Here is a 14940-nt window from a genome sequence, read left to right as displayed (position 1 = left end):
TCCTTCCCCTGGGGGCTCTATGCTCTCTCCTCTCCGGAGTGAGCTGCGGTGTGTGTCTGTCCCTCCTCTCGGCTTCTTTGGGCCTGGGGGGAGGGGTGTCTCTCACTGCTCTGGAGCCCAGTCTCAATGTTTCTAGCCTTCCCTTCCTGGCCCTTCCAGACTGTGTCGGGGTGCATTATGTGTCGATCTGCGATGGGGGGCTGTGCGTCCCCTCCTGGGGCCTCTCTCACCGCGGTATCCCTGCCTGGGAAGTGGGGCTCGGTTCGCGCGTCCCCGCACGCGGTCGCGAGGCATCTTGTATGGTGTTGTGCGTCTCTCTCTCCGCTCTCCCTCGCTCTGCACCTGCGCGGGAGGGCTCAGGAGGGGGGAGGGGGTTAAGGGGGGGGGCCAGACCGGAAGTGCCTCCCCCTTCTCCTCCCCCCCCGCGCCTCGCCCCTCCCCCTTCTCCCGCCAAGGGGGCCCCCGCGTTCCCCTCCCGGCCCCCTCCCCCCCCTGCCCGGCCCCCTCCGCCACACGGCGCAGGACGCCAAGGGGTTAAAGCCTCGCGCCCGCCGCCCGCCTCCGGAGCTGTCCGCGGTGCTGAAGCCGGCGCCGTCCGCGGTCCTCGCGCTCCCGCCGCGGCCCGACCCCGCGCCCCGCGCCCCCGCGCCCCCCGGCATGTGAGCCCCCGGCCCTGCCCTCCCTCCCGCGGGAGGGTGCGCGCCCCCTCCCCCTCCCCCCTCCCGGCGCGGGTCAGCATGAGGCGGGGCCTGGGGGCCCGGACACGGGGGTTCGGCCGAGCGGGGACGGGGACGCGGCGGCGGCGGCGGCGGCGGGGGCGGCCGGCACCGGGACCTGGGCCGGGGCCGGGGCCGCGGCGGCGATGGCTTTGTCTGCTGTCGGCGGTGGCGGGGGTCTCGGAGGCGGCCCCGGTGGGGGCTCCCTGCCGCAGCCGCCCCCCGCGCTCTCCTCCAGCTGGCCGGCCCTGGGGCCCCGGCGGCGCAGCGTCTGGTACATCTACAGGTAACGGAGCGCGCCGCCCCTTTTCTCCGCGGCAGGCTGGGAGGCCCCGGCCCGCTGTGACGACCCTCCCCTCGCCGCTAATCCCCCAGCCTTGGGACTCCTCCCCGCTCAAGCCGCCCCCCCCAATCGCTCTCCCCTCACCTTCCCTCTGTGATAAACCCTTCAGGACCCCTCTTCTCAACCCTTCTCTCATCCCCGTCCGTGGGCCTCTCTCCCCGAGCCCCCCTCAGAACATACACTCCTCAGCCCCCTTCCTAGGCCCTTTCAGAACCCCCTCATGTCTTCCTCCGAAACCTTGCCCCCAGTCAGACCCTCCAAACGGATCCCACTCCGGGGTTTGGAACCCACTACCCCTTTCTGCCACCCTCGCCGCCCCCACTCTGTGGAGCCCTCCCCGTGGGGAGCCACCGTGGCTTTTCCTCAGGCACCCTGTTCCACTGATCCCCATCTCCCCACACCCCTTTACAGAGTTGGCAAGTCCCCTCATTCATACCCCTCTCTCCCATTCACAGTCATCCCCCCATCACACACACATCCCACCCCCGGCCTCCCCTCCCCTCCTCTTTTTCCGCTGCGTGTCACTGTGCGACTGTGCATGTGTCAGTGTGGCTGTGTCGATGTGCGTGTGTGTGACTGCCTGCAGCCGTGCGCGCACACGTGTGTGTGTGTGTGTGTGTGTGAGAGAGAGAGAGAGAGAGACAGACAGACAGACAGAGATGGAGAGATGGTGGGCTCCCAGCCCCCCTCTCCCAGCTGTGTCCATCTGTGTGTCCCTGTTTGGCGGTGTCTCTCTCTGTGTGTGACTTGGAGCCACAGAGAGGCTGTCTGAGGATTGTGTGTGTGTGTGTGTGTGTATGTGTGTGTGTGTGTGATAGAGTGGGTCTGTCCCAGGGACTGCGGCTGTGTTTCCCATTACCTATCCTCTCATGCCAGGCCTGTCCCCTCCCCCCCACACTCCCCCTTTTCTAGTCCCTCTGCGTGTCTCTGTCCCCATGTGCCCCTCTCCCTGCCTCCAGGGGGTCCGTGCTGGTGTGGGGCATGTGCTGAGCTCGGGCTGTGCTTCTGCATGGGGAACTGCTTCTGCCTGTGTGTGCCTCTTCTTAGCATGGGAGGGGGCTGGCTTCCCAGTGAGGGGGCCTCTGTGCAGGTCGTGGAGAGACCCATGGAGATGGGTACATGAGGAGGGGCTGAGTACTGGAGGGGGTACCTTGTACAGCAGCCAGCTCTGGGCTGTGGGATCCTGGATGTGTGAGAGGCACCTCTGGAGTGGGGGTGGGGGGGAGTGGATGCTGCTGCAGTCTTCGCGTGTGGGATCCGGGGAACAAGAGCTGGCCGCTGAGCTCCGGAGGCCGCTCTGGGGTCGCCAAGGGATGGCCTGGGGGAGAGCATTGTGTGTGCTCCTGCAGGGCAGGTCGTCAGCAATGCCAGCCTGAATGGGGTATGGAGTGGGTAGTGAATGCTGGGGCAGGGGTGGGGTTAGAGGGTCTCAGGAGGAGGGAGGCCGATGAGAATGGAACAGGGGAAAGTGGAGGACACCGATGTGGGGGAAACGGGGGGGGGGTGCTAGAGCATAGAGGGTGCGTGGGGTGTTTGGAGAAATGGGGTGAGGAGGGAATGCAGGAACCGTGAGGAGGATTTGGGGGTGGGGATTCAGGCAGCACAGGGAGAACACAGAGAGGATGCAGGGAATGTAAATGAAATGCAGCTGCAAGTACCAGGAGGCGGAAGGGTGTGTGAGGAAGTGAGTTGAGGATGCTGAAGTAGAAAGCGGCTTCCACGGAGGAGAATGCGGGGGACTGGGGAGTATGAAAGGAACCTAGGGTGCTGTAGGGGACACGGTGGGGTTGCATGCAGAGGCGGGAGAGGATGTAGGAGGGGAGAGGCAAAGAGAAGGGTGAGGGGGGCATGAGAGGGGTGAGAGGTCACAGAGGTCCATGGAGGACACTTTGGGGAAGGGGATGGGCCGTATGCAGAGGCGAAATAGGAGGTAGAGGAATGGCCCAGTGGGGGTGTGAGGAGGGCTAGGGGAAGTGAAAGCTAATGAGGGTGGGCTGGGCCAACATGGAGCTTTCAAATGGCGTGGAGGAGTAGGGAGCAAGGTGCAGAGAGGTAAAGGGGCACACACAAGAGCAGAGGATAGGGAGTACAGAGTTTAGGGAAACTGTTGGGGCAACAGGGCAGGTGGGAAGCTGGAGGAGAATGTGGTGGGTTGAGGGGGATAAGGGAAGCATCCCATGGCCAGGGATTGGGCAAGAAAGTCATAGGAGTGCGGAGAGAAAGGAGCCTGTATGGGATGGGGATGCTAGAGAGGGAGGAATAGAGGTAGTGTTGTGATGATCTGAGGGTGTTTGGACGTTATTGGAGCGTACGGGTTGCCTGTGAGGAATTCAGTCTTTGGCTTTGACCCTTTTTTAGCTGCTGTGATCTCGAGTATGTTACTTCTCCGTGCCTCGGTTACCCCTCGCAGGGGTGTTGTGAGAATGTGTGAATAAATAAATGTTAAATGCGTGGAGCAGCATCTGGCATTCAGCAATGGGTCAGTAAATGTCACTCATTGTGCTGAGGGCGTAACCTGGGATAATTTCAGGCACCAAGGGGTGGGTGCTTCTGGCCAGTTCACGGCAGATATATATGCGCTTGAAGTATTTGGGTGCAGTGGAGAGAACAGTGTTATAACTGCAGCGACCCAAGTATTTCTTCTGTGTTTCCAAGATTACGTGCTGTGTGACCTTAGGCAAGTTGCCTAACCTTTCTGTGTTTCTGTGTCCTCACCTATAAAGTGGAAATAGTACTTACAGCTATGTCAGAGGCTGGCTAGGAGAGACAACCGAGTTACTTCCAAGCGGAGGGTTTCAAATACCGCCTTGCACAAAGCAAGGGCTTCTTCCTGGCGTGCAATGGACATGGGAGTTCTATTGAATTATATCGGGGGATGGTCTATTTGGGGAAGGCTTGTGTCTGGAGTGTGAAGATAATGTGGGGTAAAAGAGAGATTCCAGAGGTAGGGGAAAGGTGTGGGAAACAGAGAGGTTTGTGGCATGAACAGAAGAAAAAGAAACAGTTGCAAATGAGGGATGAACAAAGTCCCAAGGCCATTCTGCCTGCTGGGAACCTAGAGGTCTGGAGGGGGTATGAGGGTAGCAAGGGCATAAGGGTTCAGTATATGTGATGCCGAAGCCAGCGCAAGGGCATAAAAGTTCAGCGGAAGTGGTCAGGCTGGGACAAAGGTGGGTGTCGCAGAGTGCATGGTCAGGAGCAGGCAGCTCTGAACCAATTTCTGTTGACTTTGTCCTTGCCCTCTTCCTCCTTTTTCCCCTCCCTTCCTTCACCCCTTTGGAACTCCTTTCCTCTTCTCTTCCTATACCCCTCCCACCCAGCTGCAAAGGTGGCCTCTCTCTGGCTTGAATATAAGATCCAGAAGACATGGTGGGTGTAGTGTGGCATGTTGACTGGACCATGGTGAACCTGGAGAGAGAGCGGTTGCTAGGTCTGCCCGTGTATACACTGTGCTGTTGAGCACACTCAGTTACAATAAGGGGGGGGAGGGACGGGGGCAGGGCTGCCATACACGCGCATGTGCAGAACGCTGTCGCTTGGTGCAAACATATGGATGTGACAGTGACAGTGGAAGTCGTGGGGGGTCACGGGAGTACACAGGGGTGCTTGCGTGTGAGGGGAATGGTACCGAAATACAGTAGGAGCGCAGTGGGTATTATTGGCGTGTGCTGGGATGTGTTCAGGGGGCGTGTTATGGGAATACACTGAGATCCAAGTGAGGGGGAGTTATTATTGGAGCATACTGGGATGTGTGGGGGCGTTACTGAAATCTACTGGAGTAATCGTGAAGGGCTGTTTTGCCGAATCTGTGGGGGTACGTAATTGAAGTGGGTGGGGAGCACGCTTGACTATTATTGGAGTGTGTTGGGGCTGGTGGATATTATTGGGATCTGCTAACGGGTCTGCATGTGCACTGGACGGGTCTCAGACGTGACCACAGGAAGCTCGGGGTGCAGTAGGGTGTGCATTCTAGTGGATGGAGGGTATTCTTGGGGCTTTTGAGGGTAGTGGGGTTGGAGTCAAGGTGGATGGGTATTCCTGTTGTATACTGGGCTTCCTGGAATGGAATGGATATATAATCTTGAGGTACACTGTGGTGATGTCAAGGATTTGAAGCTGTTACCTGAGCAACCCCAGGCAGGTGTTGAGATTCATGGAAAAAAATTGAGTTTAATTGAACTTTCCTGGGTATGTGAACATCACCTAAATGTGCGACAGGCTTTGGTGGCCTGATGGTGGCAACTGTCTGCATATTCGTGGGTAGTTTGCATTTTTACTAGAACCTATCCACTGCAGGCAGGAGATACACTGGAGGTATACCAGGGAATAGAAAAGTCTCTGGGGCTCACTAGAACTTTCTGCAGCGATGGAAATGTTCTGTAACTGCACTGTCCGCCCTGATAACCACTAGTCACACATGGCTACGGGGCACTTTGAAAGTGGCTAGTGAGACTGAGAAACTGAACTTCTCAATTTAATTTTAATTAATTTGCATATAAATAGTCACATGAATTGAGTGACCACCATCTTGCACAGTGCTGAGTAAGTGAGGCTACAATCGGCTTGGGTACCTGGGGGGCCGTTACTGTAGTAGATACGTGGTCAAGGAGTTGGGAGGGCTATCATCGAAGTACCCATGTCTTGTTGACTTGGTAACTTGACCCAAGACATTAAAGGAATCCTACTGAGTACATGCTTGTGCGGCGCGGGGCGCTGAATACCGTGCATACTGAACTCCCACAGCGACCCCGTCTGGTGGGGCTTGTTATTGTCTCACATTATAGATGAAATTGAGGCCCAAGAAGTTAAAGCCTCGGGCTCAAGGTCACAGATAAGGAAGTGGCTAGCCGGGGCTCCAGCCATGCTGTCCGGTAATCTGGCAATTTACCTCCCATCCCTTGTGCTGCGCCCGCACACAGTGGGCTTGAAAACTGCTTGCTGAATGGATGGGTGGATGGATGCACAGATGAATGAATGAGGGAAGATTGAGTGGGAGAGCAAGCACTCTGGGCTCTGAGGGGGAGGCCTGTAAGGGCTGCTGTGAGCAAACACACATGGAATGGGTGAGGAAGATCCTAGGAGGTGGGATGAATGGCTCTGGAGCAGGGGCTCAGGTCACCGGGTTGCTGGTGGAGCTCAGACTCCCATGTCTCATAATCCCTTCTCCACCCCCCCTACCCCCACCCCACCCCCTTGCCAGCGATTACATCATTAAGGAGAAGACAGTCTTGCTGCAGAAGAAGGACAGTGAGGGGTTTGGGTTCGTGCTCCGGGGGGCCAAGGGTGAGTGCCGGCCGGGGAGGAGACGGGAGAAGGGCTCTCTGACCCAGGGGGATGGACAGGGGAAGGGACCCCAGCCCACCCACCACCCCACCCCCAGGGTGCTGGTCCCTCAGCTACGGTGAGGCCTCTGTGACTTGGGTCTGAGCCCCATCCCCTGCTCGGCCTCTCCACCCCCTCCCTCCGACCCCGCCGGCTCCTCCCATCTGCAGCGCAGACCCCCATCGAGGAGTTCACCCCCACCCCGGCCTTCCCGGCGCTGCAGTATCTGGAGTCTGTGGACGAGGGGGGTGTGGCATGGCGAGCTGGACTGCGGATGGGAGACTTCCTCATCGAGGTGAGTCCTGACCCCCAGCCCCAGGGGCCTTCCCAAGGGCTGACCTCCAGCATCCCTTCCACAGTTACTGCTCTCTTCCTGGGACCCTGGTGACAGAAATCCCTAGGCTCCTCCTGATCCACAACAAATCTGCCCAAATCCAGACACTCTTTCAGCACTAGGCCTCCCAGCCCCCCAGCCCACCCCCTAGTCAGCCTCTGCTTTCTTCAGTGATTCCTTCCAAAAGGCTTCTCTGAACCATCAGAAGAAAACAGAGCTGCTCCCCGGCACACACACACACACACACACACACACCACACACACCACACACACACAATGCAGGGGCACGGAGGAGGGTGGGGGGGGGAGAGGGGAGAATAGGGTGAGCCCAGCCCCTTCCCTGGCCCTGGGGCCAGGGAAGTTACCAAAGGAGAAGTAGGGCCTTGCAAAGAGAAGGGGTGATGGGGAGGCCAAGAGTGATATACACAGGGCAAGGCTGGAGGCCACTCTGTTGGCAACTCTGAAGCTGAAAGCACCCTCCCCTCACCTACTCTGTGTGGTGTGGGGCTATCTGTGCCACAGGTGAACGGGCAGAATGTGGTGAAGGTTGGCCACCGGCAGGTGGTGAACATGATTCGACAAGGGGGCAACACGCTGATGGTCAAGGTGGTGATGGTCACCAGGCACCCGGACATGGATGAGGCTGTCCATAAGAAAGGTGCTTCTCCACTCATTTGTGTGGCCAGACCTGGGCACCCCACTGCCACTAGGCTCAGATCCTCAGAGGTCCTAATGGCCTAATGGTCCCCACCACTGGCCTTTCCTTCCCTAAGGATATCTGCTTGTTCATGACCCTTGGGGGAGAAACTGAGGTAGGGAGGGCTCAGCATGCTGGTGGCAATCATTCTCTGGTATCTGGGAGCACTGCAGTGTTGGTGAGGGGGTTCATGGGCCTTCTCTCGGGATACTGATGCCTGACCCCCACCATCATCTTTTCAGCACCCCAGCAGGCGAAGCGGCTCCCACCTCCAGCCATTTCTCTGCGTTCAAAGTCTATGACCTCAGAGCTGGAGGAGATGGGTGAGCCTGTGGGGCTGCTGGGGCACAGTCGCTGGGGAGGGCGGGTGGGGGGGCAGAAGGGCGCTGAACCAGACCTTGAGTTTGTTAGTGTTGTTAGTGACCAGGGGTCCTGTCCTCATCCTGTCCCTAGTCCATGGGTCAGACTGTCTCTGGCCTGCGTGTGTGTCGCTGGGAAGGGGCGTCTGAGAGTCAACTTTCCTTTGTCCTCTTATATCTGTTTCTCTGTCGAGTCTCTCTCTGGGTCTGCACGTCCGTCTTACGGGTCCCTGTTTCCTTTCCGGTTTTCTCCATCTGCCCCAACTCACCCCACCCCCAATTCTCTATCTCTTCCTCCACCAGCTTCCCCACCCCCACTAACAGAAAGGAAGGCCAGCCCCTCCCCCAGACAGGGCCGAGTGGACCTGGGGGGTCCCGTTTCCCCTGACAGGGGGCAGATCAGGCCGCTGACCGCCCCTACCCTGAGGGAGGAGGGTGTTCCAAAGAGGGGACCCCTCGCCTCCCCCTGAAGTCCTAACTCTTGGCTCCTCTACTGCCTCTCCCCCGGGCTAGTCTCCCCCTGGAAGAAGAAGAGTGGTGAGTGGGCACAGGACTGGCGGGGGGGCCCCCCGTCCCCATCCCGCCGGCGGACTTGCCCCTCTCCCTGACCCAGGCCCTTCACTGCCCAACTCGCGCTTGCGCTCGCCCGCTGGCCACGCCTACTGGCCGAGCCCGCTCCGCCCCGCCCCCGGGGGCGCCCCTGGACTTCATCTGCATCCTTTGCCCACAGAGTACGAGCAGCAGCCGGCGCCGGTGCCCAGCATGGAGAAAAAGCGGACCGTGTATCAGATGGCACTCAGTAAGATGGCCCAGCCCTGCTCCCCGGGATCCCCAGGACCCCTGGCCCCACGCCCCCTGCCCCTGCACGCAGCCCCTCCAGCCCTCTTCCTGCCTGCACACCCTTTCGCCACCTCCGACCTGATCACCTCATACCCCAGCCTTGCCCCAGCCATCAAGTGCAAGCTCCCACCTCTGTCCTCATCCTCTCTCCCGACCCTTCTGCCTCCCCTCCACCTTCCCTCCTGTGCCGATTTGAAGACCTGACCCCTTCCCACCCCTGGGCTCTGCCTTCTGGGCTGGAGATTCTGTCTCCATAAGGGCCATCGGTCCACGGGAATGGAGGCGGGGGTGCTCTTTCTTGGTTCATACAACATACCGCTTGGGCTCCTGGCAGCTCTGTTTCTGCCCGAGGCCAAAGCAAGCTTCATTTTACTGCCTCTTTCCACCTCCCCTTAGACAAACTGGATGAAATTTTGGCGGCGGCTCAGCAAACCATCAGTGCAAGCGAGAGTCCTGGACCTGGTGGCCTTGCGTCGCTGGGCAAACACCGGCCCAAAGGCTTCTTTGCCACTGAGGTAGGCCGCCTGGACGGGACAGGGCGGGGTGGGGGGGGGAATGGAAGCAGAGTGGAGAGGAGGCTTGGGGGCTGCACACACCATTTTCTCCTTGCATAACCTTCCTGAACCCGCTGTGTTGGATGTTGGCCCTGGAGGGGCACCACCCTTCCTGGGCCCCCTCTTCTCTCCTCACTCTGGGAGTCTTCTTTCCTCTCTGCCCATCCTCTTCCTTATTCTCCTCCTAAGTCTTGTCCCTCATTTCCTCACTCCCTGCTCTCACCTCTTGTCCATCTCCGTCCCACCTCAAGAGTCTCAGGGAAGGCAGAATAATGTCACAACTGGTGATCCCTGGCATTGGCCCAGCACGTGATAATAGGTGCTCAACAAGTGGGAGTTTTTAAAATATTATTTATTATCGCTGTCTCCACTCTGCCTGCTTTTCCCTATGACAGAGGCTGACCTGTAATGGGTGGTGATCCTGTTTTGGACTCTACATTTTACGTGGATTATCTCATTCATTTCTAGGATCATCCACACAGCTAGCCCATTTACAGAGGGGAAACCAAGGCTTAGAGAGGGAGGCAGTATTTCAGTCCAGGCAAGTCAGGCAACTGGATCCATGGCCCTGGTTCTTCTGGTGGGCCTGATGGTCCTTCCCTAGCTGGCTTTTCATTGGGCTGTGCCCCTTTGTGGGAAACAGCCACCAAGCAACCTCCTCTCACCTTCCAGAGTCCCCTGCAGAGATCACACACCGCCCTACTTCTCTGCTCAAGCTGTGCCCTCTGATCCTGCCCTCAACCCCTTCTTCCCACAGGCCACACCCACCACCCAGTGGCCAACAGGCTGTTTAGTCTAAAAGCAGATTCTTTGTCTTTTGAGGGACTTTGGGCCCCCTTGGCAGGCTGGCATGGTCCTCCGAATAATGCTTAGAAGCGTAAAGTAAATTACTTAAGAAAACAAAAGAAGATGGGGCGCCTGGGTGGCTCAGTGGGTTGGGCCGCTGCCTTCAGCTCAGGTCATGATCTCAGGGTCCTGGGATCGAGCCCCGCATCGGGCTCTCTGCTCAGCAGGGAGCCTACTTCCTCCTCTCTCTCTGCCTGCCTCTCTGCCTGCTTGTGATCTCTGTCTGTCAAATAAATAAGTAAAATCTTAAAAAAAAAAAAAAGAAAAGAAAACAAAAGAAGCCAATTACACTGATAATACAGTTACCAGAATATTTTTTTAAAGCAAAATTCGTGGGGCACCTGGCTGGCTCAGTCGGTAGGGCAGGTGACTCTTGATCTCGGGGTCATGCGTTCGAGCCCTGTGTTAGGCCTAGGGTTCAGTTAAAAACATACACAAAGTAAACACATAATTTATGATATAGTAACATCAGTGCTTTTTCGTTAACACATTAGCCAGCAAGACCTCGTGATGGATCTTAACTCTTAACTAGTCATGAGGCGCATAAACACAATTTCAAGAGATCTGCACCTCTGTGAAGGGATACGGGACGATCTGGGATTTCTATTGGGGATACAGGCACAGGTCTTGCTAAGGCCAGGTTGGTTTGCTGCCTACATCCTTAATTGAGGAAATACTGTTTTCATTGGAAGATAATGACAATAAAGATGTAATTTTTTTTTCTAGTCCAAGTGCATGGTCCCCTTGAAGTCTAGCCACAGACCTACTAAGGGTTAGACTACCTACTTTAGAATGCCTCAAATGAAGGTGGCAGATTTTGTACTCAGACTCATAGAATTGCTTTCAGATATAAAAGCGGAGGGTCCTTGGCCACCTTCTCAGGGCTTGGCAGAGTGCCCTGCACACAGCAGCACCTCCCGTCTCACCTGTCCTGAGTTTCTCAAGGAATCCGAAATCTCTGAGGCTGTGAGGACTGTGTTCTGTGCCCACCTCCCCCGAAGGTCGGTGTAGACTCAGAAGTGCATGGGCAGTCAAGCCAGGCAGACCTGCCTTCAAATTCTGACTCCCTCTGACTCCCTGAGTCACTTGAACCATACTGCCTGATTTCTCTGCATCCTCAGTTCCCTGCTCTGTACAATGGGCTAAAGCCAGTCTTGCTGGTCCTGATGAGGATTGAATGAGGTCAACTCCTGGTACAGCAGGCTCTCAACACATGGCGAGCCCTCTTAGGCCATAAAACAGACTGGAGACCCCACAATGACTTGCCAGTGAGAATTGCATGTGCCCCAGAGACCCTACAACAACATATCACATGCAGAGTCTCCGAGAGTAGATAGGGCAAACCCTGTTTTCATTTATTCAACAAACAGCAACCAACATGCCAACCCCTTCCTGGTGAACCATGGTTATAGGATAGATAAGATCTCAGCCCTCACGGAATTCACCATCTGAGCTCCAAAGACACCCCTAGAGGGGCCCATACATGGGCCAATGATAACATCTAGTGCCCACGTGCCCCTCCCTCCTGGAAATGAGACTCCTAGGCAGTCACCTGAGTTCTTGAATAGCATCTCCCTTCCCTCTGGGCCGTAGAGGCCAGTGGTCATTTTCCCTTTTTCTTTTCCCTTCCAGGGTCTAGCCCTGGGCCTTCCCAAAGCCCCACCTCTTATGTTAGGGACTCTCTTCACCCCCATCTCTGTCCCCACCTTTCCATCAGACATCCTGACTTCTCACACTCTGAGTCAACACAGGGGCCCCTTCCTGCTGCTTCTGTATCTCTGTGGCACTCTCTTTCCCTATGGTCTTGTTTTCTGTTTCTCATTTTCCCATCAGCTTCAGCTTCTCTTCCCTCCTCCCTGTCTCGATTTGAGCCCTGTGCACTAGACCAGAGGGGGTAAGCGGGCAGTGTGGGGGCTCAGTATTGCCACCAAGGCCTCTGTGTAGGTTAGGGTGCTTCTTGGGCTGTCTCCTCCTAACGTTCTGCTGTCCATCCATCTGTCCTCCCCTCTGTGTGGCTTTGTCTCCCTCAGCTACTGTCTCTGTTACCTGGTCTCTGACTCCAAGGGGTACCCTACCTTCCCCCCACTCTTGCACTGGCCTCCCTTCTCCCCATCTCTGTCTGGGTGCCAGTCTCAACCTTTCTCTGGACACAGTTTTTCCCTCTGATTATTTGGGCATACCCTCTTGATCACATTGTCTGTCTCTTTCCCTCCTGTTTGCATGCCTGACCCTCCTGGAGCAGCCCTGCCCACCGCCCCCCCACCAAGGCCTCTCAGGACTGCCTCTCTTCCTGCTTTGTTGGTGCCCTCTTTCTTCCCCTCACTGTCTCATTTCCCCTCCTGTCTCCCCTGCTCTGAACCCCCATCTCTGTCTTTGTCTACCTCTGTCTCTCTGCCTGTCTCCCCCTCCGCTGTCTCCCCCATCACCCCTTTCAGGGGCTGTCTCCCTGGCGCGCATTTCTCAGCCTGTCTTCAGCCTCCAGGCTGTGCACAGCACCAGGGCACACACTCTGCCCTTGAGGCATCAGACCCACAACCGGTGCACGAGGTGGCACCGGAGGAGGGCGGACCTCTGGCTGACTTGCTGGGGAGGAGTCTGCCAGCAGCCGGTGATGTCATGCGCACCCGGGCACTCTGATTCGCTGCCCCCTGCGCCGGAGAGGACGCTCCCCTTTCCTGGATGGAGGTCAGCCTGTCCCACCTTGAGTCAGTGTGCCCCTCAGGCAGGCAGTCCAACGCCTCCTCAGACGCTTTTATGGCTTCTCCATCAGCCTGACATCTCCACTGCCACTCTGACCCTTTTATGTCAAGTTAACCCATCATTTAATCCCTCCTCTTCCACTTAGAATGTCTTCTGGCAACACGCCAATCTGACGCCTCTCCCTTCACTGTGCACTCTCTTCATTCAGAGACCCCCCTCCCCTGCCCCTTGATTCCTCCCCTGTCATTCGGAACCCTCCCCCATCACTCTGCTCCCCCACCCATCCCCACTCCCATTCCTCTACTAGATGCTTCCCTCACCTTCCTTCCCACGTCCCTATTATCCCCTTGCTCGCCCTCCTCAGTCTGGACTTCTTCTGCACATATTTACTGAGCACCTTGATGCGCTGGACCTGCTGGGGTTGGAAGAGCGAATCGAGTAAAGCCACTCCCGTTAGGGAATTTAAATTCCTGGACAAGAGTTGGATTTTGCAGAATTGGGTTCTTCCATATGTAAAAAACCTCCAAATAACAGTGGCTTGAACCAGAAGAGTCTTGTAGCTCTGTCATGTTAACGAAGTCTGGAGTAGGTGGGTATGGCAGCCGCCATGGTCATGAAGACCCAGGACCCCTCTCACATTCAGCTCCACCATCCTAGCCTTCTTTCCAACCGCAGGGTCACCTCCTAGTCCAAGATGGCTGGAGTTCTAGCTGTGCCACCAGCATTCCAGGTAGCAGGAACAAGGAAGAGTGTCAAGGCAGAAAGGCAAAGGAGGGCGCATTGTTGCTTCTTGGGTTACCTCTGAGGAGACTTCCCCAAAGTAACACACATATGCTTGCACTTACGCATCCCAGCCTACCTACACATGCAGCTGCACAGGATCCTGGGAAATGTAGTTCCAATAGGTGCCAAAAGAGATGGTTTTTTTCTTACCAAGGAAGAGTAGAATGGGAACTGTGTGAGATCCATGCCCAGGAAGACAGACCATGAACAAGAAGCAAATAATTATAATAAGTCTACACTAGGTTAATTGGAGGGAGTTACAGAGCAGAGTAACAGGCGGAAGCCTCTCCAGGGAGGAGATATCTGAAACTAACAGACTCCACCCATTATCACCTTTCTACCAGATGTCTGTCCTCATCTCTCACCCCTCAGCGCCCCCACTCACCTGCTCGAGACACATCGGCTTCCTGAGTGTTCCTTGAGCACACCACACTCACTCCCACCTCAGGACATAGACAATTGCTGGTCCCTCTGCCTGGCAGCTCCCCCCCACCCCCCCCACCCCGGGAATATGCATGGCTCCCTTCTTCCGGAAATTGCTCAGATTCAATCTTCACAGAAAGGCCTTCCTTGATGGCCCTGTTGAAATCCTCCTCCTCCCTCCCTTCCCTCTGCCCGACCCCGTTATGTTACTAATTTATTTTGTCTGCTCTCCATGTAGCCAGGGGGACTTTGTCTGTTTTGTTGATGGCTGCATTTGCAGCATCTGGAACAGTCCCTGGGATGACCCAGGCGCTCAGTAAATATCTGTGGAATGAATGAATGAGACAAACGCAGAGATGGGCAGTCTCAATCCAGGGGGGTGAGTATAGGGAGAGGTTAGGACAGGTGCGTCCTATGTGGTCTAGAGCAGCTCTGTCTTGTCCAGTAGAGTTCCTGTGTTGCAGGAATGTGTGGCGACTGAACCCTTGAAATGTGATCAGCAAAAACAGAGGAAGGGAATTTTTCATTTTACTTTATCTTAATTTATTAAAATTTACATCTGAAAGGGTGGGGGTGGTTGTATTGGGCAGCGTAGGTCTAGAGGAAGGGAGAAGCCAGACCGGAGTGGGGGTAAGAAGACAAATCTTCCCAAGCAGAGCAGGGGGAAAGGATGTTCCAGGCAGAGGGAACAGTGTATGTGGAGGCCCTGAGGTGAGAAACAGCACAGGAAGTTGAGAGAGCGTGATGGGAGGTGAGGGCAGTAAGGTGGGGACTTCATCTGAATTAGGGTTTCCTTTCCCTGTACTTCGGGCCCCAAAGACAGAGAAGAGTAACACATGAGGTCATCTGGCAGAAGCACTGGAGTCCGTTGCTGATGCCGGTTCCTTCTCCTTTCGTTACTATTCATCTGACGCAAGCTTATAGAATATCGGGTCCTGGTTGGAGACTGGGGACCCAGCAGTGAAAGAGAGCAGCAGCGTCGCTACCGTCCAGCAGGCTGTTAGGATTCCATGGGACTTTGGC

At 56.3% G+C, this 14940-nt stretch overlaps 1 protein-coding gene across 5 annotated transcripts in view; it reads left to right on the top strand.

The window, feature by feature from the left end:
- Positions 1 to 14940, top strand: part of SHANK1 (SH3 and multiple ankyrin repeat domains 1) — a 55911-nt gene that overhangs the window by 29173 nt on the left and 11798 nt on the right. For 4 of the 5 annotated variants that reach the window (XM_047711485.1, XM_047711487.1, XM_047711483.1 and 1 more), the window contains 7 exons: positions 6260 to 6342; positions 6552 to 6676; positions 7238 to 7373; positions 7655 to 7735; positions 8285 to 8308; positions 8502 to 8570; positions 9008 to 9126. In XM_047711485.1, coding sequence (XP_047567441.1) covers positions 6260 to 6342; positions 6552 to 6676; positions 7238 to 7373; positions 7655 to 7735; positions 8285 to 8308; positions 8502 to 8570; positions 9008 to 9126 — 637 coding nt within the window. The remainder of the gene's footprint in view (positions 1 to 6259; positions 6343 to 6551; positions 6677 to 7237; positions 7374 to 7654; positions 7736 to 8284; positions 8309 to 8501; positions 8571 to 9007; positions 9127 to 14940) is intronic. The other variant, XM_047711486.1, reaches the window with a different exon arrangement.

The sequence above is a fragment of the Lutra lutra genome, chromosome 17 (genome assembly GCF_902655055.1).
Source record: "Lutra lutra chromosome 17, mLutLut1.2, whole genome shotgun sequence".
NCBI lineage: Eukaryota > Metazoa > Chordata > Mammalia > Carnivora > Mustelidae > Lutra > Lutra lutra.
Note: the sequence above shows the minus strand (reverse complement) of the source record. Positions and strands in the feature narration are given on the sequence as shown.